At 44.7% G+C, this 23932-nt stretch overlaps 1 protein-coding gene across 1 annotated transcript in view; it reads right to left on the bottom strand.

Moving 5' to 3' along the window:
• CLSTN2 (calsyntenin 2) overlaps nt 1-15441 on the bottom strand; it is a 564551-nt gene extending 549110 nt beyond the window's left edge. The window contains exon 1 of the mRNA XM_054595487.1: nt 15321-15441. Within this exon, the coding sequence (XP_054451462.1) occupies nt 15321-15441 (121 nt within the window). The remainder of the gene's footprint in view (nt 1-15320) is intronic.
• Nucleotides 15442-23932: the final 8491 nt, after the last annotated feature.

Below are 23932 nucleotides of genomic sequence, written 5' to 3'. Positions count from 1 at the left end.
GGCTCTGGGTAGAGGAGGAAGCCACGACAAACCTGGTTTTGTTGTGATTGCCCTCTGATACAAGGATGTCTGCTCCTGAGCCTTCTAGCAAAAAATCAAAACAACAGCAGCAACAACAAAACAGTAGTCCACAAAAACAGTGCACCCTAGTCTGCCTGAGCATAACCCCTTGACCATAGTTGCCGCCTCAGAGTGCCTTATGGAGAACTTGATACAATCAACTGAAGGCATTTACTTGGAGATTGAGATAATGCTGCAATAGAAAACAGATAGAGAAAATCTGAACTTATCCTGAAATGCCAAAGAGATAACAGGACACCATGTGGTACACATCTGTTTTACTCCCCAAATTTTCTGTTAGAAATACTTTTGTCTGGCTGTCTGAGGTATTTCATACAACTTCAGGCTTTCACTGACATGATTTTACCTTTCCTAAAGTCAACCATTTCAGGTAAATCAGGATGTAGATCCCTGATGAAGTCAGAAAAGATTCCACTTTCTAAAAAATCCCCAAGGGGCCAATGGGCCACACGGGCTGGGTTGGGGGGTGGGCAGAGAAACCAAAGCAGTCTCAGAGAAGGAAGCCTCTTAGCAGGCTGAGCTGGAAGAGTTGGCGTGAGAATAATCCCCTCCCATCCAGGCTCCTCTCTTTATCCCACACAAGCTGGGTCTGTGCAGGGATTTGCAGGGAAGCTTATTTTAAATTCACAGCCCATCATCCATTATAATTGAAAATTGGGTGACGCATCATAGATGATGTTGATTTTAGAATCAGAATGTCAACCCGGTCTTCTCATTTCAGAAATACATACATCCCTTAGTGCCCTGAAGTTACTGTTGGACTGAAATTTTTATAAACTCAACTCCAAGTCAAATATTACAGAACTGCCAAATGTCACTGAACTACTTATTAAGGGGATATACCATTCCCCATTAAAGCAAAATATTAAAGTGCATTTTCATCTCAAAGTTACTGAAACTCTTTCTAGCAATTCAGCCTCTCTTCCAGCAATACTGCAAGCTCATGTGAAGGAAGAAAGGAAGGAGGAAAACATAACAGACACCAAGGGATAAAAAACAAAACAACATAAAAACCCTAGTCTCTCTAAATTATCAATGAGAACACTAAGAATTTAACATCCAAGAGAACAGTGTTTTATCTCTGAAATATCAGTATTGACTATAATAAACACTCTAGCCAGTTGACGTTTAATCCATCCCATCAGGTTATAAACATGAAATGATGTTATTTTTGCCCCCTTCCTTGCTATGTCAAGCTCCTCTTAACCACTGGGTGGCAACTGCCTTAAGGATACTCCAGCTCAATCCCACAGCTTCTCATTCCTTTCCTGTTATTAAGACTCAATCCAGTTTGTTTTTAAACTTCAACCTCCTACCTGATCCGAAGACCTTCTACTCTCTGCCCTCCCCTGCAAAGGCAAGATATTCCAGTCTCTTGACAGAGGGGCGGGTGTGTTCTGCTCTCTGTCCCTCCCCTCCTCCCTCCTGGTCTGCCTGTGGAAAGGGGAAAGACCAGCCAATGTCTCCACATTTAACTGGGCAAAATATCAGCCCTCTCTTCCACTGGTAAATGATGTTCCAGCATATGATTTACAGGCTCAGTGTGGTCTCCCAACACACCTCACCTGACAAGACCTTATTCTTGTGACATACAACCACCCTTTTTAGCTGTACACAGTGAGTGGCATTTTCCCCTTTTCCCTCAAAAGGTTCCCAGAGAGATTATAATTCCAAAAGTTGTCTACCCCTTAAGGCAATTTTAGTCTGCAAGCACATATGGGGGTCTGTCTTTGGTGCCTCTTAGAACCAGGAACTGGTGAGTGAGTGAGTGAGTGAGTGAGTGAGTGAGTGAATGAAGGAGTATACTGGTATCTGGGGAACTCTAGGCCTGACAGTCCCCCAGCACAGCATCTGAGGTCCACAGTTCTTAATCCATGGGTGACTGGGTCCACTAAATATTCTTTGTGTCACTTTAATGAACCATGAGTTTTCCAGGAATACAATCATCCTGTGAACTGACACCAAAGTATACTTTGTCTTGTTTGGATCTTCACCAAAAGTATTTCACCATTTCTAAACATCACATCACCCCAATGTAGCTCAAGATATTCAAATTACCAATGCAACACACCTGGATACATTTGCATTTGTAGCTTTGGAATTCACAGCAAGCAATCTAATTTACTACTTCCTCTAGTACAGTTGGGTATAAGCATGTCATATTACTGGATTATACATTATTTTCCTTTTAGTTCCTTTATATTTCAGTTAAGGCATTACATTGATTTGTTAAAATATGTATACAAGCAAGTAATAGTATCGGTAAATTTCATTTCAGGATAATAATGGGGGAACTACAAAATATATGTTGTAAAAAGGGGCCATTGTTTCTGCTAGATTCATGATCCTTTCTATTTATTGCCCTGTTATGCACCCTGTTTTAGTAAAACCCTGTTGGGTCCCAGCTCTAGCCTTTATATCCAAGGAAAAAAGTGTTCCTTCTGAGCCAGAGTGATGGGAAGGGAAAGGGCCGTCTCTGTCCTGTCCAAGCCACTGTGCCAGCCCATGGAGGGAGTGGCAGCATCATCCACAGTGAAATCCCACTCCTAGGAGAAAGGGGCTTCAGGGTCAAAGTCAGGGCTGCGAGCCACAGCCACGGCCCCAGGGAGCATCTCAGGGAGCATTCCAGGAGCTTCCCTTCTGACCACCAGCCTCAGTTCTAGATTTTGCTTTGGATAGGAAGGTGTTCCCCTGTGTGTAATGTCAAAGCTTCAATGCTTAAAACTGAACCAGTATATCCTTAGATCCATAAGTAAATGTTTTAACTTTGGAGAGACCATTTGCTCAATGTTTTGTTTTGTTTTGTTTTGTTTTTCTAAACTACATGCACAGCCTGGAAACCTCAGCAGCCAGAAATTAACGCATCTTCCTGATTGCCAGCTCTCAAGCTATGCAGGCAGAATCCCTTGGGCCTCATCACATGTGACCATCCCAATGTAATTGATGACAAAGCTTTTCCTATTAAAAAGCTCAGCCTTGCCTCTACATAACATGCATCTGATATCATAAACTGCAAATAGCTTTTAATGGCCTGCTTGGAAAATGAAGCATGCTTTATAACTCCTACAATCTGGAGTTTAAGAGAATGCTGACAGGAACAAGGAGTATCTGCAGAGTAACAAGAGAGAGTGTGCTGGGGAGAGGGTTAGACCCAGAGCAGCTGATGGTTATGACCAAATTCTCATCAGAGCGGTAACAGAAGTTCTCCCAAACATGTGGTATTCAGTGCTACAGGCTAAAGAGGGTGCTCAGGACTAAGCTATGTCAGGACTAATTTACATTAATTATCCCAGAGGGAGAAACACTCTGGAAATGGCCCTCAGAATCATCAGCCGAGAAGATTCAAAGCCCCAACCCATCTAGTACCCACCAGGTCACCTGCCCCCAGCCTGGTTCCATCCCCCCCATCCTTGAATGTTCATGTCAGTGACCATCAGTGCCCAGCCTTGCCATGCTGACCTTTCCTAACCTAAGCCACCTGCTCTACCAGCCCTACTCTGATGTACTGGCACTGGGAAGACAGGCACTGGGGACCTGGAGGGAAAAGGAGAAAATGGATCAAGGAAAACTCCATCCCAGCCCCACATTCCCTATGAGGCAAAGAGCTGGGTCCCAGGGAGCTCCAACCATCACTCATCCACCTTACAGAGCCGGACCTTAAGAAGCACAGTTTAGCGAAGGGCAAGCAGGTAGACAACGAGGACACAATCTGGTGAGTGACACCGTGGCGGGTAGGAGGTGCGGTGTGCTGGGTGATGGGTGCGGTGTGCTGGGCTCTGCTCACACAAGCTCACCTCCTAGCCCAGGCAAAGGCAGGCACCAACCATGGACCTTTAAGATAAACCAAAGATTGTGGACTTTATCCTCAAAGTGATGAAGCGACACAGAGGAATTCTGAGCAGGGGGTAACTGACTGCATGTGTATTTGGAAGAGCAACCAAAGGCTGCATATAGCTGGATTGAAGAGGAGTCAGTCCACAAGCTGGTAGGATATAGAAGTACAGTCAGGCAAGGAGACTCCCAATCATCAAGCTTCCCTGAGCAGTGAGACCCTGGTTCCCACCCTCTTATCCCCGATCCTGATCCGGACGAAGTAGAGGACAAGAGGCAGGGGTATAGCCACAGGAAGCAAGGACAAGAGACAGGATCATCCCAATACACTGAAGAGCACACTCAGAGCAATGATGAAGACGGATCAGTGTCCTACAGACTGCTGCATCAGGTGTGAACTGGTAGGCACTGCGGAGAAACCTTGCCCTGCCTTTAAGAAGACACAGTAAAACTGGAGAACAGGTGAGTCTTCGTGGTTAAATGAGGAGAAACCAGGCTGTGCACCTATACCCAGGTGATGTTTCTATGGCTGGGTCTGAGGACAGTCTGCATACCTGTGCCCCAGTGTACAGAGAGCAATGCCCTCCTTTGCCTCCTGAGATGCCTACTTAGGTGCTCAGATAGGTGGGCTAGGAATTGGCAGGGCTTAAAGTCCCCAGAAATTGAGGCTGCCTTGGTTCTAGAGGGAAAGAATGTCAAAAGTACACACCTTTACCCACAGCCACAGAAGCTCTCCACACCAAGCACCAGGTTGCCTCATGCCAAGACCCAAGGCTGAAGGCAATCAAGACCCACCAGTTCTGGTAGTCAGCATGGTCAGGGGCCCAGTTTCCTAGGGGTCTGTGGCAGCCACTGCCAATTTTACATGACAGAAGTTATATCTAGTAGACTTATCCTTGGAGGGTCGGCACAATTTGGGCACAGTTGCTGATATCAGTCTAATAAGATATGAGCACCGTAACAGAGACTCATCTTTTTCACGTGCTCTACATGCTCCAAACAGCCAGCCACACAGCCTAAAATGCCATCAATGTGCAACTGCTTAACCCCACTTTCTAAATGAAATGTCACCAAATGAGATCATGCATTGTTTCCCATTACCTTAGTTTACAAGAGAGTGTACCTCTCTGATAAGATGGTGTCAGCAGAGCTTTAGGGCACCAAGTCTTGTAGGCTGGGGACACGGGCCATGGCAGCTCCAGATTTCCTATATAGGAGCCCATTATGTGAATCAGGTGACTCGTTCTGATCAATAGAAGGAGCAAAGTTTTCTAAAGATGGTTTTATTCATATTTTCCACTGGACTGAGGAAACAAATTATAAGACTACAATTATAATGATTCTCATCATTATTGGTAGTGTTTTAAAGAATGGCTTCGGGGCGCAGCCAAACTCTACCTCCAAAAGCAGTCCTTAGTGCCACCAAAGTCTTGAAGAGAGAGCGCCTGAGGGGGAGGGGCAGGAACAAATGTCAAAGGATAAAGAAATGGCGGGACAAGAGGGGTGCTGGAGGTTGATGCAACAATTCTGTCAGCGCTTTCCTGCACTCCACCCTTCCCCTTGGGCTCTGTGACAAAGCAGTGGTGGGACATGTCTGAAAGCAAAACTCCAGGAAAAGCTACAGCTTCACACAAAGATTGTTGGCTGGTCTCCGACTTGTGTTTCTTCAGTAGAAAAGCTGGAATTTAACTACTGGAAGATTAGGTTAGAGGAGAGGCTTGTTCAAAGAGAAAAATGATGCTAGTACAATAAAAATGCTTTATTCATGATATCTAATTAAAAGAACAATAAATCACTAAAAAGTCTTAAATACAATTTTAAAATTAATAAGCAAGATACAACTGACTTGATATTTTTGATGATGGTGCAATAAAGATGAAATAATTAGTTTCCCTTTGGGGAAAAAATGACAACAAAAGGAAAGTTAGGAAGATAAAATCCGTGTCTTGAATTTGAGATTATTTTAACTTTGATTATTGTTAGCCTCCTTTCTTGCCCCAAATGAACATCTACCCTCCCACAAACAAAAACAACACCTCCTCCAAAAGAAAGAAAGAAAGAAAGAAAGAAAGAAAGAAAGAAAGAAAGAAAGAAAGAAAGAAAGAGGAAAGGAAAGGAGAGGGAGGCTCTTAAAATACCATGAACTACAAACTCAAAATTTTCATTCCCCAGCACTTCTGTGACTTTCTTGAGTGATGGCTTCTCTTTTAAAAAGTCCTTGGCTCTATGTCCTGATTCTTAATCCTTCCCAGACAGGGTCTGGATGGGAGAAGATGGGGCAATTTGCAGCAAAGAGATGCATGCCAAGAAGTGCTGGCAGAGCATAATGAACTGAGATTCTAGGACTGCGTGTGTGGGCTTAAACTATCCTTGCATGTTTGCTTAGAGGATCAGAGTAAGTGATTTTCTAACTCTAGAGACAAAGAGAAGACTCCCTCACACTCCAAAACTGTTCTACACTCTATTTCATGTCTAACCATTAGTTATTCATTCTTTTGGGTTAACACTTCCCTTGATAGGTTTAAAACCACTAGTTGCAGAGCAGGCTGTTATCTGAGACACAATGCATCTCAAGGGACCTGGTTTGTGGAATATAGAGAAATTCTGCCCATAGGAGAGCACTTGTGGGTTTCAGAACTTGAAGGAGTATAAAGAGTTGGAAAAATTAACATTCAGAACCTCCAACCACCAAACACATTCAATGGAGCTAAGCAAATGCTTACAGTCTCCTCCCCTGAGTTTTCATAAGTTAATAATACAAGCCCTGCCCCTGCCCCAATCCCCTTTCACTCCCTCAAGTGCCTATCTCCAGGAGGACTGGGCCAAAGATACTGAGTCTTGCAAATAAGCATGGCTGCCAGAGGAGATGGGGCATCCCTGGTGACAAACTACAGCAGAAGACCCAGCTCAGGAAACTTTCCAAAGAAACAGACCTTTAGGTAGACAGAGAATCCTTCCTCTCTCAGGCCCCGACTCTCCATGGCAGCCAGTAACAGGACAACAGCCTCTGCACCCTGCTCAGGCAGGCCTGAAGAGAGACCCCCGAGGAAGAGGTGAGGACCCATTTCCATCTCCCTGTAGCTCTTTGTTCTTTTCTCATTAGCATCCCAAGATCTTGTTCACAGTGTTCTCAGTGTCCACGGCGTCAAGGGAAGAAGGTTAAAGGAGGAGCAGCAGCTGGCCCCAGGGAAGATAACCCTCCAGACACCAGAGTGGGGCACTGAGGTCTCATTATGCACACCTACTTGAAGACACCCTGTCCCCAGCCAAACTTATAGTTGCTGGGGTATGTATGTATTATGAAGTACAGCAGAAGTTTCCTTAGCGCATTTGGCCTGAGCCTCAGGCAGAAGCACCTGTGGCTTCAGGTACAGAGTGACATGCTAAGTATTTCTTGGCAGCACTAGAGAGACAGCCTGAATACCTGCTCATGTTCTCAAGCTATGTAGTCCAGGATAAACTGGGCTGCTGCAGAGGAAATCATAAATAATATATCCAAAAACCAGGTCTCCAATATTTTTGAAGGGTTTCATTTCTCCTTCCCTTCCAACTTTGATATATGTACTTACTTAGCAAGGGTCTATGGAGGGTTAATTGAATTAATATATGTAAAGTGCTTTGAGTTTGAAGAGAATATGCAATATAAATGGAAGTGTCACTAAAAAGGTTAATCTAATTTACATCTAACACTTTCAGTTCATGGTGTTAATGAACTATATCCTTTTAGAGAGTGATTAATTCATAGAAATGTGATTATTTTTCCTACTGCTATATATATGGGTCAGCTTCTCCTATTACTATATCTAACTTTATAAGAGAGTTTAGCATTTTATAAATTAAAAAATAAATCAAATACCCATATAATGGTTATATTTCATTAATTACTGGGAGACATGCATTAGATTCACATATCTGTTTTAATTAATTTGCTGCAATGCAGTTATCCATGCAAATTGGAAAATGACACATGCACTTGACATAATATTAACAGTTTTGAGTGGTTCTTCCCTGAAAATCTACAGGCCTGCAGCTCCTGCATTCGTTATGTAACCATGGTGACCACCAGCTGCGTGGCATATGCAGGCTGTGCATCACAGAACTGGGAGGGGGATTAACGCTAAATTCAAACTTCTCCTGAAAACACAATTAACTAAATTGCTAAGGCAGTACAAAGAAAAAAAGATGTAGAGCTGGGGAGCTTGAGTCCCAAAGTCTAAACACAAATTTCTTTTATTTGATCACCTTATTTTCTTAGGTACTTGATCCTCTCAAAGGGCACTCAGAGCCACTTCCACGTGGATACTCAGAACTTTCTTGGGAAGAGAAGGGAGGTACTGTTTTATCCTTTCTGCACATGAAAAAGCAGATCCCAGAGGGCTGAGTGATCTGCCCCACGCTTCACACTGATCAGGTGATATGACTTGGAGACCATGCCTTTACTTATTCTCCATAGTGATTCTCTTTTGTCAGACTTGTTTCAAGGCTGCAGATTTGTTTAACTGTAGAACACAACAGGCATCAAGAAAATGAAAGAAGTCACAAAAATGATTTTTTTTAATTGGCAAACTGTATGTCAAATTTCAGCCAATCCAGCATTTTTAGAAGCAAGGAGAGTGGCATTTATAGCCTTTCTCAGTGAGAAGTCCAATGGCATCTGCTGGACCTGACACCCTCACATGGTTTGGTATAGTTCATGTTCTCCTGACTCATCTGCAGAACTGAGGGTTTCCAACCTTTACAAAGTGAATGCTGTACTGGTTTGGAAGGACAGTCTGATAACTAAAGGTGGAGGCCTGAGGAGTAGTTCCTGCGGTGACCAAAGGAGGAAAGCAGCCCTTACCAGGAGAGCTCTGCATGTGCAGAGTCCTGAGGGACTCACAGACAGCCGGTGTGGGTGGTAGCTCACTGCATCCAGTCACTTCTTCAACACTCAGCGTTCACTACGAACCCTGGATAGCGCTGGGAACTGACCGCACAGAGGTGACCAGGATGCTTCCCCCTCAAGGGGCTCATGGTCTGGCTGGGGAGACAGGAAGGCTGTAAGCACCATGATGGGAGAAGCTAGAGGTGGTGAAATATAGAGGAACAAGACCCTCACCTGGGAACAGCCTTGCAACATGCAAAGGATAGAGCATTTCCTGGGGAAGTGTTAGCAGTCAAGGGCAGCACTTCTCAACCTTGGCTGGGCATCAGGAGCACCTGAGAGCTTTAAAGGAAATCCCAGGTCCTAGCCTAGAGCAATTACACCAGTATCTCAGAGGGTGGGTTTCAGGCATCAGTGTTACTTTAAAACTCTTTCTAAGTGGTTCCACTGTGCATCCTGGGTTGAGAATCATTGACAGAATGAAGAGGGTAGGTTCTGAAACCCCATCTCTGTTTTACTAGTTGGGTGAGCTGGGTAAGCGGCTTAACCTTCCTGGCCTCTGTTTCCTCACCTGTAACGTGGGGATAATCAAGAGCATACACCTGATTGAGTAGCTGTAATGCACAGTCTACCCTTTTACCATAGTTTTCAAGTTCTCCAACAGTTTGTGTCATGTGCAATGTTTGCCCTAGACAGAGTGTCAGTTCTTTGATATCTGGAACTTGCTTTATCTTTTTGCTCTCCTCACAGAAGATAAGAGGAGACTGAGAAGAAGCTATTGGCTGATAAGGCTAAGGAACAGAGCCCAGTGCGTGTTTCGATTAGCCCAACTCTCACCCAGGCCACCGCCTCTGAACAGCACTGTCTCCTGCCTTCTGCCTATTGCTCCCCCAAAGTTCATAGCATGACTGTTATGGATGAATTTTAGTGTCCCCCAAAGTCATATGTTGAAACCCTACCCTCAAATTGATGGTATTAGGAGGCAAGGCCTTTAGGAGATAATTAGGATTATATGAGGTCATGAGGATAAAGCTCTCTTGAATGGGATAAGTGCCCTTACAGGAGCACGAGAGAGCCTGCTTCCTTTCTCTGCATCCCACATATGAGAAGACAATGGGAAGTCAACGGTCTGCAACCCAGAAGAGAGTTCTTACCAGAATCTGATCATGCTGCCACCTGGACTTCCAGCCCTCAGAATAATAGAAATAAACTCCTGTTGTCTATAAGCCACCCAGTCTATGGTATTTTTGTTACAGCAGCCCCAGCTGATGAAGACAGAGAACCTCTGTCTACTCAGTGACAATGTCTTCCGCTCAGTACTCTTCCCCCAGTCCAGTCCTCTCATTGTCCATTCTCAAACCTACCATTCCAATGGAACCACTTCCATAGGGTCCAATTAGTGGTGAGATAGATAACACATAATAAAAATAATAATGTTTCAAGCTGTCATTTCATTTTCATAGCATCGGTTACTCCCTTCCATGTAAACATGAATCATAACAAAGACTGCCTTTAAAAAAAAAAAAAACTTCCCTGCTTCCTGGGACAACAGGTATAGGAGGAATGATAACTGGTCAGTGGGCCTCTCCTTACAAACCCAAATCACACTACAGAAGCTCTTCCTCCAGAGACTAGAACCCCACACCGCCACTGCTGGCACATGGAGATATGCATATTTATTTATATATGGCACACTGCTGAATCCTTACTCTGAACTCGTCCTGCATTAAATGCAGTGGCTTTTGAGAATTGGCTCTGGCCTCAAAGGTGTACAGAGACTAGTAAAAGGGCTTCAATTCAAGCCAAATGTGTATATGAATGTGTACTTATATTCATATATAATTACACACCCATATACATGCACACAAAGAGATACAGAGAAAGACACACATACAAAAAAAAAAAAAGATAGAACAGAGTTTGAGCTGAGAAAAAATATGAACAAAGCTACTCAATTGCAAAGAGGTCAGAAAGGGGGATTCTCACCAAATCTCAGACACTAGAGCCCAGTATTTAAGCAATCAATATTTATAATCATTTGTATTTAGTGCTGTTTACATGCCATGAACTTGGCTAAGTAATTTCTAAGCACAATTCTGTCAATCATTTTGCAAGATCTTTGTATCCCCATTGTTTAGATTAGGAAACAGGCTCAAAGGGGTCAACTAATTTGCCCAAGATTATCTAGCTAGGAAGCAGCAGGGCCAGGATTGGAACCTAGATTTCTCTGGCTATTAAGCCCAAATTTTACTTCATATAGGAGAGGAGAAAATGTCCAAAATGTCTATGTCAAAAACAGCAGCATAGTAATCCCCCCTAACTGCTCAGCTTGCATGGAGAGGCCAAGCAGCAGGTTGGCCCTGAAAATGCAGGGAGAGTCAGGATCCAGATTCCAGTCATCGGGCCTCAAGGAACAGTGCTGGAGCCAGACAAGGTGCAAAGGCATGCCAGGAGGAGAGCCATAGCCTTCTGGGGGTGACCAGCCTGGGGGAGCAGCCTGCAAAGGTTTCTAGGAGGAGACTATGTCTAAGCTTGGTCATGTCTTGAGTAACACTAGAAATTAGGCTGAGAAAGACACAGGCCAGAGGCTCTAGGGCAGGAATGAGTACATCCTGGTCCAGGAAGCACAGGTGATTCAGGATGACAGCAGGTCAGACTACATCCTCTGATGAACTGCTGAGGGCTTTTGGCTGTGTGTGAGAAATAACTGCCATACCCATAGAACACACATGCTACTTGCCCAGAGATAATTTAGAACAATTCACCATAAATTCCACATCACCTTTGCCCCTACAGGAAATTCTTCAGTGTGCCATTGGAAATGCAAGGATGAGTTCTGAATCTGTGGGATGGAGGATGAAGCTGCTGCTCAAAGCAGAAGCATTGGTTTCCATTGATGAAAGCAAGGCCCACTTCCCTCACCTCACCAGCAGGTTGTGAACAACATCCCTGGATACTTCTACTGCTACGGGCAGGACCACAGGGCTCATGGGGAACTCAGATATACAATCAGCTCGGCTTCCCTGTGTTGCTAGATCTGCTTTTAAAACCAAAGGGGAGAATTATCTGATAATAGTCAGGGGTCAATGGGCAGGTGACCCTTCTTATTCTCATCCCAGAGCCATGCCCTCTACTGGTGGTCTTAGTGAGTCATTTATCCTGTCTCAGACTTAGTTTTTCATCTGTGAAATGGGCTACCAGCCTGCATGGGTTGTAAAAATTAGAGTCAGCCCAGGTAAAAGGATTAGCATAGTGCCTGTAACATACTAAGGAGGGGTTCCATAAACTGCAATTACTACAATTATACTACCACTGCTATAATTCTACTCTGTCTTTTCCCCTCCCTATTACCAGATGCTGCCTTTGCATGCCCTTGTCCTACCTCCCTCTCTCTTGTGTGTCCCCACCACATAGTACTATTCTTCAGAAAAATTCTGTCTTCTGTCATTCTCTTAAAATTTCCAGATAAAAATCTTGTCTCTCCAACTAGATCAAAGCTCTCACAAGAAGGGAGGGGTGAGATGGACAGGGAGGGTAGTCTTCTGATATGTGCTACGAATCCTCCAGAACACTGAGCCCGAGCACAGAGGAGAGCACTGCAATGACGGATGGTCTACGCTCAGGTACTGTTCTGAATGACCTATACGTGGGTGTTGAGAACTGTGCACCAGGTGCTTGAAACCTGACATCACTGATGCATCACTAAATCCAGCACAAACCTTAAGATGTTTGTCTAGATTGCATTGCCTTCTTTCCCTGGTATAAGACATGTCTTTTGCTGCTCCAGAGACTTTTTGGGTCCAAAATACCTTCCCAGTTTTGTTGATAAAACATGTGCATGGAAATTGACCTTTTAAAGAATTGTTTGTCCTTTTTAAATAGCCAATGTATGGGAGAGTGGAGGGAAGGGGTTATAATAACTGCCTGGCAACTGTATTATTTCCAAAATCAGAAATATGTTCCCACTCAAAGTGCAGTAATTCTGTGAAAACCCTAAACAGTCACTGGGATTAACTACTCAGCTCCCTGCAGAAAGAAGCAAGGAACACAAAGGCAGCACAAGCTGTGCACCACACACATGACATCTTACATGAGCCCAAAGCTGGGAGGGTGTGCTTCCAGGCAGTTGTCCAGAGGGTGCATTCAACTCTACCAGGTAGCTTGATGTCACACTCACAATTTTCTTCTACACATGAATACAGAATTGTATAGAAGAATAAAGCTATTTTTTGTTCTATATTCCTCACAAGCCCTCCTGACTTCTCTTTTTCAGTGATGGGAATAATAATGATATAAACCTAAGCAATGACAAAGTCAGCGGCAGGATGCATTATACATGAACCTTACCTTTATTATCTCAAATAGTCTTCAGACATTATGTGAGATTTGGAAATTTAAAATTCAAGCCCATTGTAATAAGGAAAGTCAGCCCTATAAACACCAACTAAAGTGTCATAATAAACGTTTCTGTTTTGATCAAATACTACACATTTATCTGTTTTTTAAAAAAATGCTGCTAAAAGTGCTCTTTGCAGCCCCCTAGTGGTTGGAAGGGTAAAGAAGGAAGAACCGAGTATTCCGACGGCAACTTTCACTCTGCGGAGCTAATCAACTTTTTACACTGGGAAGACAAATGGCTTGTTTTCGTCTCTAAATGAATATATATTATATATAATTCCAAGTGGAATATATTTTATATATATATATATTCCAAGTTAAGACATAAAAAGTGTTGGTTAAAATGAACATAATTATTCACATAAATGTGAACCACCGAGAGCCTGGATTTTTTTCCTTTTTAATCTTTCTTACCTCTACAAAACTTTCCATTCTGACCTGAGAACTCAGCAATGCATGTGCACACCAGGTCTTCTTCCCACTCAAGTGTTGCCTCTTTCTTCATTTGCTGTGACCTCCCCTGTTTGTAGACATCTGCTTATAAATACACCATTTGCTCTACTACAAAGTGATGAAAAAATCAAAAATATGCCATTGGCCTTTTCAACCGAGTGTCTATATTGGGGAAGAGGTTTGAAAGTTGATTGGTTTTCATTTGTTTTCACCAAAACAACAGTCTATCAGAATAACCCCTTATCAGCAACTCATCTTCATAATGAGCTTTTCTTTGTCTTCCCCCAAAAAAGAAATGGCCTCTCCAGTATAGGAGGATGGGGAAATTGGATGAAAAGATATAGCATGCATGCTTATAAAAGTTTCAAAACCATGTCACAAAAAATTAAAAGATTACAAGATAAACAGAAACTCTCCCATTCTCAGATGTATCATTCTCACGTTGCAAAAGAGGCATTCCCAAGCCCAGGTGACACAGAGGTTAATAGTCTGCCTCTCACTCTTGTCATCCCCCAAAGAGTAATTAAACCTGGTACAATTTTCTCCCTGGCTGGTAAGCTATAGTTCAAAGTCCCCTTGCAAGTGAGGTTGTCTCTAAGAGGGAGCCTCTTTACCTACAGATGCAAACCCCTTCATTCTCTGGTGATGGTCAGACACGATTCCAGTGACTATCTTACCTGGCAGATTTGGCCACAGCCCTCAAACCAAACGCACGCCCTCCTTGTCAACAGCTCAGAGAATCAACAAGTTATCGCTAAGCTGGGCGCTCCAGCCCTGATCTCTACTGTGTCCCTGGCGCCCACCACCACCTACACCCGCCTCTGCTCCACCCTTGCCTCTCCCGAAAGGTCCCGCAAGCACGAATCTTCGGTTTCAGACCCGCCCTCGAGGCGCCCCCCACCCCAGCCCCTCTCCCGGCTCTCCCAGGCAACTGTCAAACTCCGCCGCTCGCCAGCCTAGTCTCCGGACAGCGCCAGGCTTTCTCAGGGCTCTTGCTTTTTCGGGGCCGGAGGGGAGGAGAGGTCAAGATCTCCTACTCACCAGGGTGGCCGGGGGAGGGGCGCCAGGCTCAGCGCCTGCCCTTCCGAGCCGCGGCGAAGTCGGAGCGGCAGTGGGGGGCGTCACCTGCCGCACTTCTACAAGACTCCGCAGCTCACCCGGAGGGCGCACGTTCCCTGGGGAGCCACAAACGCCCTGGGGGAGCCTGAAGCGAGCCAGGGTTGGGGGGTTCCCCTGGGGCCTACAAGTTTCCACCCCAACCCTGAGCTGGGAGAGTAGCTCCGCTACCTCCTTTAAAGGCACCGCCGCTGATCCCTCCCTCCGGCGGGAGCACAACTGCCTCTCCTCCCCGCGCCAGCGCCCTGCTTCAGCCATTCCGAGCCGGCGCCCCAGGCTCGTCCACTACGCCCCCACCCCAGCACAGACAGCCCCCGAAGTTGTCCGGACTCCCCAAAACTCGCTTCTCCTCATTCTCTGGACCCCGTCCAGAAGTTGGGCCGGCGTCTGCAGGTGGAACCTCTCTCAGTCCCCGGCACAGGGCGCTCACTTCGGGAATCCAGACCGCAACGAGGCCCGGGAAGCTGCAGCAAATGAGGGTGAGCAAACCTATCGTGAGCCCGGGTCTTCGCCGCTGGCACCCTCAAACCTGCCCCGTCTCCCTCCTCAAAGTGAAGGAAACTTCCCCATCACCCACCTTTGCCCGCGAGGAGGCGGCGCCGCCGGCTGCCCCCTCCGCCGCCGCCGCCGCCGCCACTGTCGCTCCCCACGCCCAGCGCCAGCAGGAGCGGCACCCAGCACAGCCTCCCAGTCAGCATCCTCGCCGCCGCCGCCAACGAGCGGTCTCTGCCGCCTGCTACCCGCGCCGGCTGCGCCTCCTGGTACCCGCCCGGCCGCGGACAGCCCAGCCTTGCCCGCTGCGTGCGCTTCGGCGCCGCCGCGCTCGGCCTCCGGTACCGCCGCCGCGCCGTTCGCTCGCCGGCAGCAGCCGCGCTCACTGGCTCGGACCCGGAGCGGCTCCGGCGCTCACCCCGGGACGGCCCGTGACGTCACGGAGGGAGGGAGGTGGCTCCTGCATATTCATGAGACGCGGACAGTGGCCCAGGCTTCCGCGCTCCCGGCGCCGCGGCCCCGACCCCAACTTTCCTCCGCCCTCTTCGAGCTGCAGTCGGGACTCAGCTCCCGGAGGCCCTGGTGGGCGGCTTCGGGAAGCCCTTCAGCCCCCGCCTCAGCTCCAGCTAGCCAAATAACTGCCTCAGGGGATGGCGGGCTCCCTCAGAAAGTGATCACTTGGGGCCCGAGCTTCGTCTGCGGGGCGCTGGGGACCCAGTCCTGCCACGCCCTTGGAGCTGACCACCGAGCGGAGGGGCGGGCGGGCGTCGCTGCGGGTCCTGCCCTTGGCCGGGTTTCCGGACGCTGTCTGCCGTCTGATCTGGGGAGGGCGCCAGGCACACGCAAGAGCTGAAAAGCGCGAGTGCTGCTCTGGAGTTGTCGGGCAGGGCAAATCCCCGCCGACCGGGAGGGCAATGGCGGGACTCCGCGGCATCCTGGAGAGACAGCGGTAGCCGTAGCTCTCAGACGCTGACCGACCAGGTCAGAAAAGGCAAACTTGGGGTGCTGGGCCTGCAGAAGGCGCAGTGGAGACCACGCATAACTTCCCTGCAGTATGGTGCCCAGGCCAGAAGTTACCACCTTTATGTTGTCACTCACGCATCTTAAGACCAGGCCACCTGAACTTCACGCCTCGTAACAAACACCTCCTGTCATTGATTAATGTCAGATCCCAGATGGCAGGATAAAGCACGTCTTGACAGCTCCCCCCCGCCCCACTCCCAGGTTCATAATGGTGCTCAATAAACATTAACTAAAGATTCAGGATAAATCCTTGACTATATTTGCATAAATGTGGAGCCAATATTTTACACAGTTCAGGGCTTATAAGGAATAAATAAGGAAATAAGATATAGAAATAAAGAAACAAGAAGACTATTTATTTATTCATTGATTTAACCCATTTACTGAGTACCTACATAGGTTGCATTACTCTGCCAGATTAGACTTCGGAGATCCAAAGACCAAGGCGGGTTGTCTGTTGTCTCCTCAAAGCCTTTGTTACTACCTGAGAAGCAAGAGAGGGCGGTAAACAGCAATTGCAATGCTTTGTAAGTGTTATGGGCCTGCATATTCTTTATTTGCTAGATATGAGCTTATACAAATCAATTTTTAAAATATGTATATTGCAACCGTGTCTAAACAGCATTCTATAATAAATAGCTGTAGTTTGAGGTACTCAACAGAGCCATAAAACCCATTAACAGGCCTCATGCTGCCCAGCCTCTCAGTACCATGCTGGCAGCTCACCTGGAGCCCCCCTATTGTGAAGGCCAAACTTCTGCACTTCCCAGTATCAAGAAGTGCTTGGTGGGGAGGAGTTTGCAGACACAGGCAAGGCACTTCACCTGCAGGTCTCCTTTAGCCAACGCCACCAACATCTGTCCTATTATTTTCATTGCCCACATGAGGAAATGGAAGCTCAGAGAAGTCAGGTAACTTCCTTGCCCAAGGTCAGAGCTAATAAATACCCCAGGCCAATGCCAGGATCTTACCTTTTTAGACTTACCTTTTAGTCAGCATTCAGATAGGATGGCATGGAGAAGGGGGAGCTGACCCAGGCAATATCAGGGAAACTGGCAAACAAATAAATAGAAATTTGTATTGTCTTCCATTTATGCTCCATCCAATTACATATCTGCCTCCCTTTCATTTCCTCTGATAAGTAGACTTACCTTACTGACTTATCTGCACTGTCCCCTGATGGCATTCTACTGGGTTTCATTAGGAGTAATTGGTTAGTCCTAAAAATCTTACATGAAATTTCAAATGAACACCAAATAATGGGAGACAGGGAGAAATAAACTGATCCGACAACATTCCCAGCCCATGTAGTAGATCACCAGGAAAGAACACAGCAGAATGAGACACTAGGGGGCAGGCAAATGCCCAAGAGGCACAGCATTGTTAGCCCCCCTCTCCTCTGTAAATGGGCGTAATAATGATGCGTACTGTGGAAGATCAAGTACACTAATGGCCCCCATATGGTCATGCCTTCCTGAATCCATTCCCTTTGGATGTGCTTTCCCACCCTAACTCAGAGGCTGGCCACATAACTTGCTTCGACCAGTAGGACAGTAAGTAACATGTATGTTTCCTCGTCCTCTCTTGGACCCCTGCCACCACCATGAGAACCAGCCCAAGATAACCTGCAAGAGGGTGAGAGACAACATTGGGTGGAGCTGAGCCGTCTCAGCCAGCCAAGTCCATCCTAGTTTGGTTTATACCAGTTGACCCATTAGCTGACCACAGACACGGGAGCAAGCCCAGTTAAGATCAGCCAAGACTGACTCACCTCAAAGCTGCCCAGCTGAGAAACAATAAATGATTGTTGCATTAAGCCACTATATTTCAGGGTAATTGATTAAGGAGCATAACACATTCTCCTAAGGTCATTATAAGAAGTAAATGAGAAAATGAATGTGAAACACTCAGTATGTTGCATGGTTCATAGTCAATGTCCAATAAATGTAAAAATCTCTCCCTTTTATCCAGTCAATTGATTCGTTTTGTTTGGGAGAAAGGCACCAACAACCTGGCTCAAAAGGGATGAAGGTGAGTAAATTCAGTCCTTGGAAATAGCCCGCAAAGGCTTCAATACCATGTCATCTGTATGGAGCACTGCTGTGTTCTCTGTTTCTGCTACACTACTGAAAATGCAAAAAGAGGGTAAAACAACCCAACAGATAAATGCATCCTGTTCACTCAGTGCCCGGCTTTGCAATGGGGTTTTACATCCCACAGTTCATTTAATCCTTGCAATAACAATAGGTGTTACTTCACCTATTTTATTTTAACCAAATTACTGGCTCAGAAAGTTTGAGTAACTTATTTGCATTCACATAATTGTGCAGAATATGAATTCATGTCTGCCTAATTCCAAATTCCATCCTTCTCCCAGATATCATGGTTTTGAGAGAAGCATGCCGAGTAAGTAAGTAAGCAACAAAAACATAGTTTCAAATCAGAAATGGTATCCTGGGGGATTCGATTTTTTTTTTTATCTCCATCCATTATCACCTCTGAATAATGACCATTTAAAAAACCAATTGTCACTGAAGTGATTCAACCTTCTGAATTTGTTGGGGCTGCACCCTTTATTCTTGACTCACTATTGGGGCATGTTCCTTCATAGACCTTGCTCAAAAAAAAAAAAAAGGTAAACTTGGTCATTTTAAGCCCCAAGCCCAGGGCCCCATCTGGTAATGCAGAAATAAACCTCAGACAATTTATTTGGGTCAGTAGTTTTAAATAAATAAATAAACAACTCTCCTGTTGAAAAAAAATACATATATCTATACAGAACCTAACAGAAACAAGCCTGACATACACACAGCCTTCCCATCTCATTTTCACCAGGCTCATTAATGCCGTGCCCAATTAAGCACCAAAATACAGTCCCTGAATAATTTAAACTGGATAAATGGAGAAAATAAATAAATTATAGCAGCTTATGGTAACTTATTTTTAAAAAGAAAATTAAACAGGCTTTTTTACATGACCTAAATTTAATTCAACTAAAAGTACTTAACTTTAAAAGAAAGGTTGAAAATCTGATTCTTAAAGAGCTTGGAGTCATTTACTGTTTCCCTTCCCCCTGTTGGCAAGCAAAACCAGGTTTCCATGACCCACAGTGGCTGGAGAGGTTACAGAATTTTCAACAGTGCTCTCAGATGTTTTGGTGCTATGCGGACACTGCGGCTGCCAAGCAGCTTTGTTAAAATTTAGGCTTTCTCTTCAGGAAAAAGGAAGAAGGCTTGTTCACAATCAAATCCAGTTCATGTTCAACATTGTTTAGACATGAGTATTCTATGCTTGGCAAGGCAGAGTGTCCTAACTGACAACAAAGATGTCATTGATTATAGCAAGAAATTATTCCTGTACAGTCTCCTATACTTTGCTTGAATCTGTATACACTGTGGTGGTTTAAAAAAAAAAAAAAAGCCGTAAAACTTAGGAACACTTCTCCCATTGAAGGATGGGTTCTTTCTCTCCTCTCATTTCCTTGAATCTGAGCAGTCTTGTCACTGCTCCTACCAATACAATTCGGCAGAAGTGATGCTGTGTGATTCCCAGACTAGATCATAAAAGTGATGCAGCTTCTGCCTTGGGCACTAGGATGCTCATTTTTGGAGCCTGAAGCCTCCATGTACAAAGTCCAACCACCCTGAAGCTGCCATGTTGTGAGGATTCCAAGCCATGTGAAAAGGCTACATGTAGGTGCATTACCAGCCCCAGGTGAGTCCAACATTGGAGTCATCCCAGAACCTCCAGATAGTTCCACTTCCTAGCTGCTGAGTCACCTTCAGCTGTGTGAATTTTCCAACCTGAGCCTCAGACATCTAGAAACAGAGTAAAGCCTTGCACACTATGTTCTGCCTGAATTTCTAATCCACAGATTCTATGAGTCTTAAAAAATGGTTGCTTATTCCACTACCTTTTGGAGTGGTTTATAATGCTTCAAGAGTAACTGTAACATACTTATTCTCATTTGCTCCCTACAACAAAGACTGAGAAAAAGGAAATATGTGAAGTAAATCATGTGTAATTAGTCCCATTTTGTAGCTCAAATGTTGAGGCTTATAGAAACTGATAGAAGGAACCAGTAGAGCTTAGTGAAAAGAAATTGATTTCTAGAATCAGAAAAACCTAGTTTTCAAACCCAGCTCTACCATTTTCTAACCATGTATGACTCAAGAAAGCTACTTTGTTTGAACCATAGTTTCCTCATCAATTAATTGGGACTAACATAACAGGGTTGTTTCTAAGGTTAAATGAATTGTAAAGAGCTTTCCCTGCCAGATGGTTGAGAAGTGGGAAATACAGCCATTAATAGTGATAGTGGAAACTCACCCAGGGCCACACGGGTTGTCGGTGGCCTTTTTTCTGACTTTTCCTGTCTAGTATTTGTTGTTATCTCTGCAGGCAAATGTGGGCAGATATGGACACAATGGAACCATGCCAGCTTCAACCCTACCAGCCACCTTTGCCAAAACTAACACAAGAAGAATGAGCCCACATGACTAGGCAGTTCAGATGTCCTGTGAGCACCTAATCTGGCTGTTGGTCATTTCAGGACTTTGTCCCACTAAGGGGGCTGAGAAGGAACATTCCATTTATTGAGCAGCTACTATGAACCAGACATTATACACATTGCCTCCTTTATTCCCCCAACTCTGAAAGGTGATGTATTACTCCCTAGATTCCTGGGAAACCAAGGCTTGAAGAGATTAAGTTATACTGTATATTAAGCCAGAGTTCTTCAGAGAAACAGAACCAATACAATACATATAGAAAGTGATAAAAATATATAGAAGTAGATTACAGATATACATGTCTATATACAGAAATAGATATAGGTATAGATATCTATATATCTATAGATAAGAAGCCAAGAGGGAAGCAAAGTCGCTATTTTTCTAGCATTACAAAACATACCACATAGTCCCTCTATGTCACAGAAAGCATAAAATATTGTACATAGGAAGCAAAAACTAAAATACAATTAAACTTAAATATATATGTATATTTATAACTAGTTATATGGGTGGGTAGATTGATATTTCTTATAAAGAACTGGCTCATGCAATTATGGAGGCTGACAAGTCGCAAGATCTGAATCCTGGACCCAGGAAAGCTAATGATGTATGTAGTTCCAGTCCAGATCTGAAGGTCTGAGAATGAGGTGAACCAATGTAGTTTCACTCCAAAGGCTGGCAGCCTTGGAACCCAGGGAAACTGATATTTCAGTTCCAGTCCAAAGGTGTGGGAAAAGGTCAATGTCCCAATTCAAAGGAAGTCAGGCACAGGAATTATCTTACTCAGGGAGGACCAGCCTTTCTTCTTCTATTCAGGCTTTCAGCTGATTGGATGAGGGGCACCCATTAGGGACGGTCAGCTCCTTGACTCAGTCTATCCATTCAAATACTAGTCTCATCCAGAAAGCCCTCTCAGGAACAACCAGGATAATGTTCGGTCAAACGTCTGGACACCCCTGGCCCAATCGAGTTGACATATAAAATTAATCATCACACACTGCCATTGATGAAGGAGCTGGAATTTGACCTGAGGTTTGTCTGCCTCTGACTTCATGATTTTCAATCCAAGTGAGATGAGATGTCCAGCCTCCATCATGGCTGTACCTGCAGGTTTGGATGGAAAACAGTGGGCTTTCCTGAGTTACTCTGACTGTAATCCTAGTGCAAGTCCTGCACAGCAGTCTGCTTCTCTGCATGCTTCCTCAGTTTCCCAGGATTGAGTCCTGTCTCTTTGCTGTTTAAACCACTACTGACAGTTCTTCCCTTAGGGCGCTCCTTACTCCTTTCTTTCCTTTCTGTCTCTAAGGGCCTGATTTGAGTTCCATACCCTACACTGTCCTTTATCACCATCCTCTACTGCATGGCCTTCACACAACCAATTGCTTATTCATCAATGCCCATCTCTCCCTCACTACTCAGATACTCTCCAAGGCTCCCAATGGCTTATAGCAGAAGGTTGAAGTTCCTTAACCAGGATTCAAGACCTTCACCAGCCTGACCTCCACTTCAACTGATAACCTGCATTCCTGTGACTCTATTATGTGTAAACTATGCTCCAGCCAGGCTGCTGCCTTCACTGTCTGTCTAAAGGCTTCATGCCAATCTTTCTTCTATACTTTTGCTGACACTCTGACTTTTACTATTATAGGTTGAGTTGCATACCCTGAACATTTGTATGTTGAAGTCTCACCCCTGTACCTCAGAATGTGACTGTTTAGAGACAGATCCTTTAAAGAGGTACCTAAGTTAAAATGAGGTCATTAGGGTGGACCATAATGTAATACAAATAATGTCCCTATTAGAAAAGGAAATTTGGACACACATGTAACAGAAGGAAAACCATGTGAAAACACAGGGAGAAGACAGCCATCTGTAAGCTAAGGAGAGAAACCTCAGAAGAAGCCAACCTTGCCAACATCTTGATCTCAGACTTCTAGCCTCCAGAATTGGAGAAAATAAATAGTCTAAGCCATCCAGCCTGTAATTCTTTATTAGGGGAAGGCCTAGTAAATTAATACACCTACCTATAGTCTCTTCCTATTCTTCCCTGCCTAACCCACTCAGTCCTACCTCCAATAGACATGTTCTCCTAACTCCCCAGCATATGTTTATCTTAAAGTCCAGGAGGCTCTCTGTCACACTTGATATAATAGAAAAATATTTTAGTCTAACCCAGAAAGCCCTACTTGATTTGCTCCATTGGCTTCATGTCATACCACTCTCTCCTTGTCCACTGGCCTTTGGTCCTTTGAGTATACCAAGGTCTTTTCTGACTTAGGGCTGAACCAGTTCTTGGGATCATACTTCCCTTTGACTATTACAAGACATTTGGGTCTCATCTTAAGTGTCACCTCCCCAGAGAGGCCACCCAGTTACTCTCTATAACATTGTTCTCTTGTAATTCTCTGCAATCATTCCTTGCTGACATTTTCTTACAAATTTACTTGCTCATTTTTTGTCTCCTCCCAGTAGAATATAGACTTTAGGAGAGGAGAGACTGATGTGTCTGACACATGGATGTTTGATAGTTATTGAATGAATCAATGGTTTACCTTCTCTGAACAGAGCATTTTTTCTGCATCATTGTTTTTTGACTATTTTACCAAACATTGCTTTGCAAAATGACTTAAATGTATACTCTTCCTATAAAAATCTACAATAGAATTTATATTTTCATGTAGCTTGAGCATCTTGCTAGAAAATTAAAAAACTCTTACTAGAGCAGGTGGTGGTAGAATGTGGGAGTATCTTGAGAGGTGGGTAGTACAGGTGTAGTTTTCATTTTGTACATGAGGAAGTAGAAGCAAAGAAAGATTACATCACTGGCTTAAGGTCACACAGCCTGGGCTAGATTCTAGTTCTCTTTAGTCCTGGTCCAAGGCTCTTTCTCTACATCATGTCCAGTTAGATAATGAGGGTTAATAAATGTACAAACACCAATGCTTAAAATGCCTCGAACTGATAGGAACAGAAGTCAGGAAATGCCTTCCACACAAACAGCACAATAGAAACATCCCCATGAAAGAAATGAAGGAGTAAACATTCATTTGCTTTCCCAATTTGAAGAGAAAATTTACCATGTCTACTCCCCCTCTCTCACAGCCTTCTAGGCTAAGGGTGACAAGCTGACTTGGCAGACTGCTCCAAGGAAATCATTTCA

The sequence above is a fragment of the Pteronotus mesoamericanus genome, unplaced genomic scaffold, assembly GCF_021234165.1.
Source record: "Pteronotus mesoamericanus isolate MK-2021 breed Mesoamerican mustached bat unplaced genomic scaffold, CSHL_Meso_final scaffold_54, whole genome shotgun sequence".
Lineage (NCBI taxonomy): Eukaryota > Metazoa > Chordata > Mammalia > Chiroptera > Mormoopidae > Pteronotus > Pteronotus mesoamericanus.
Note: the sequence above shows the minus strand (reverse complement) of the source record. Positions and strands in the feature narration are given on the sequence as shown.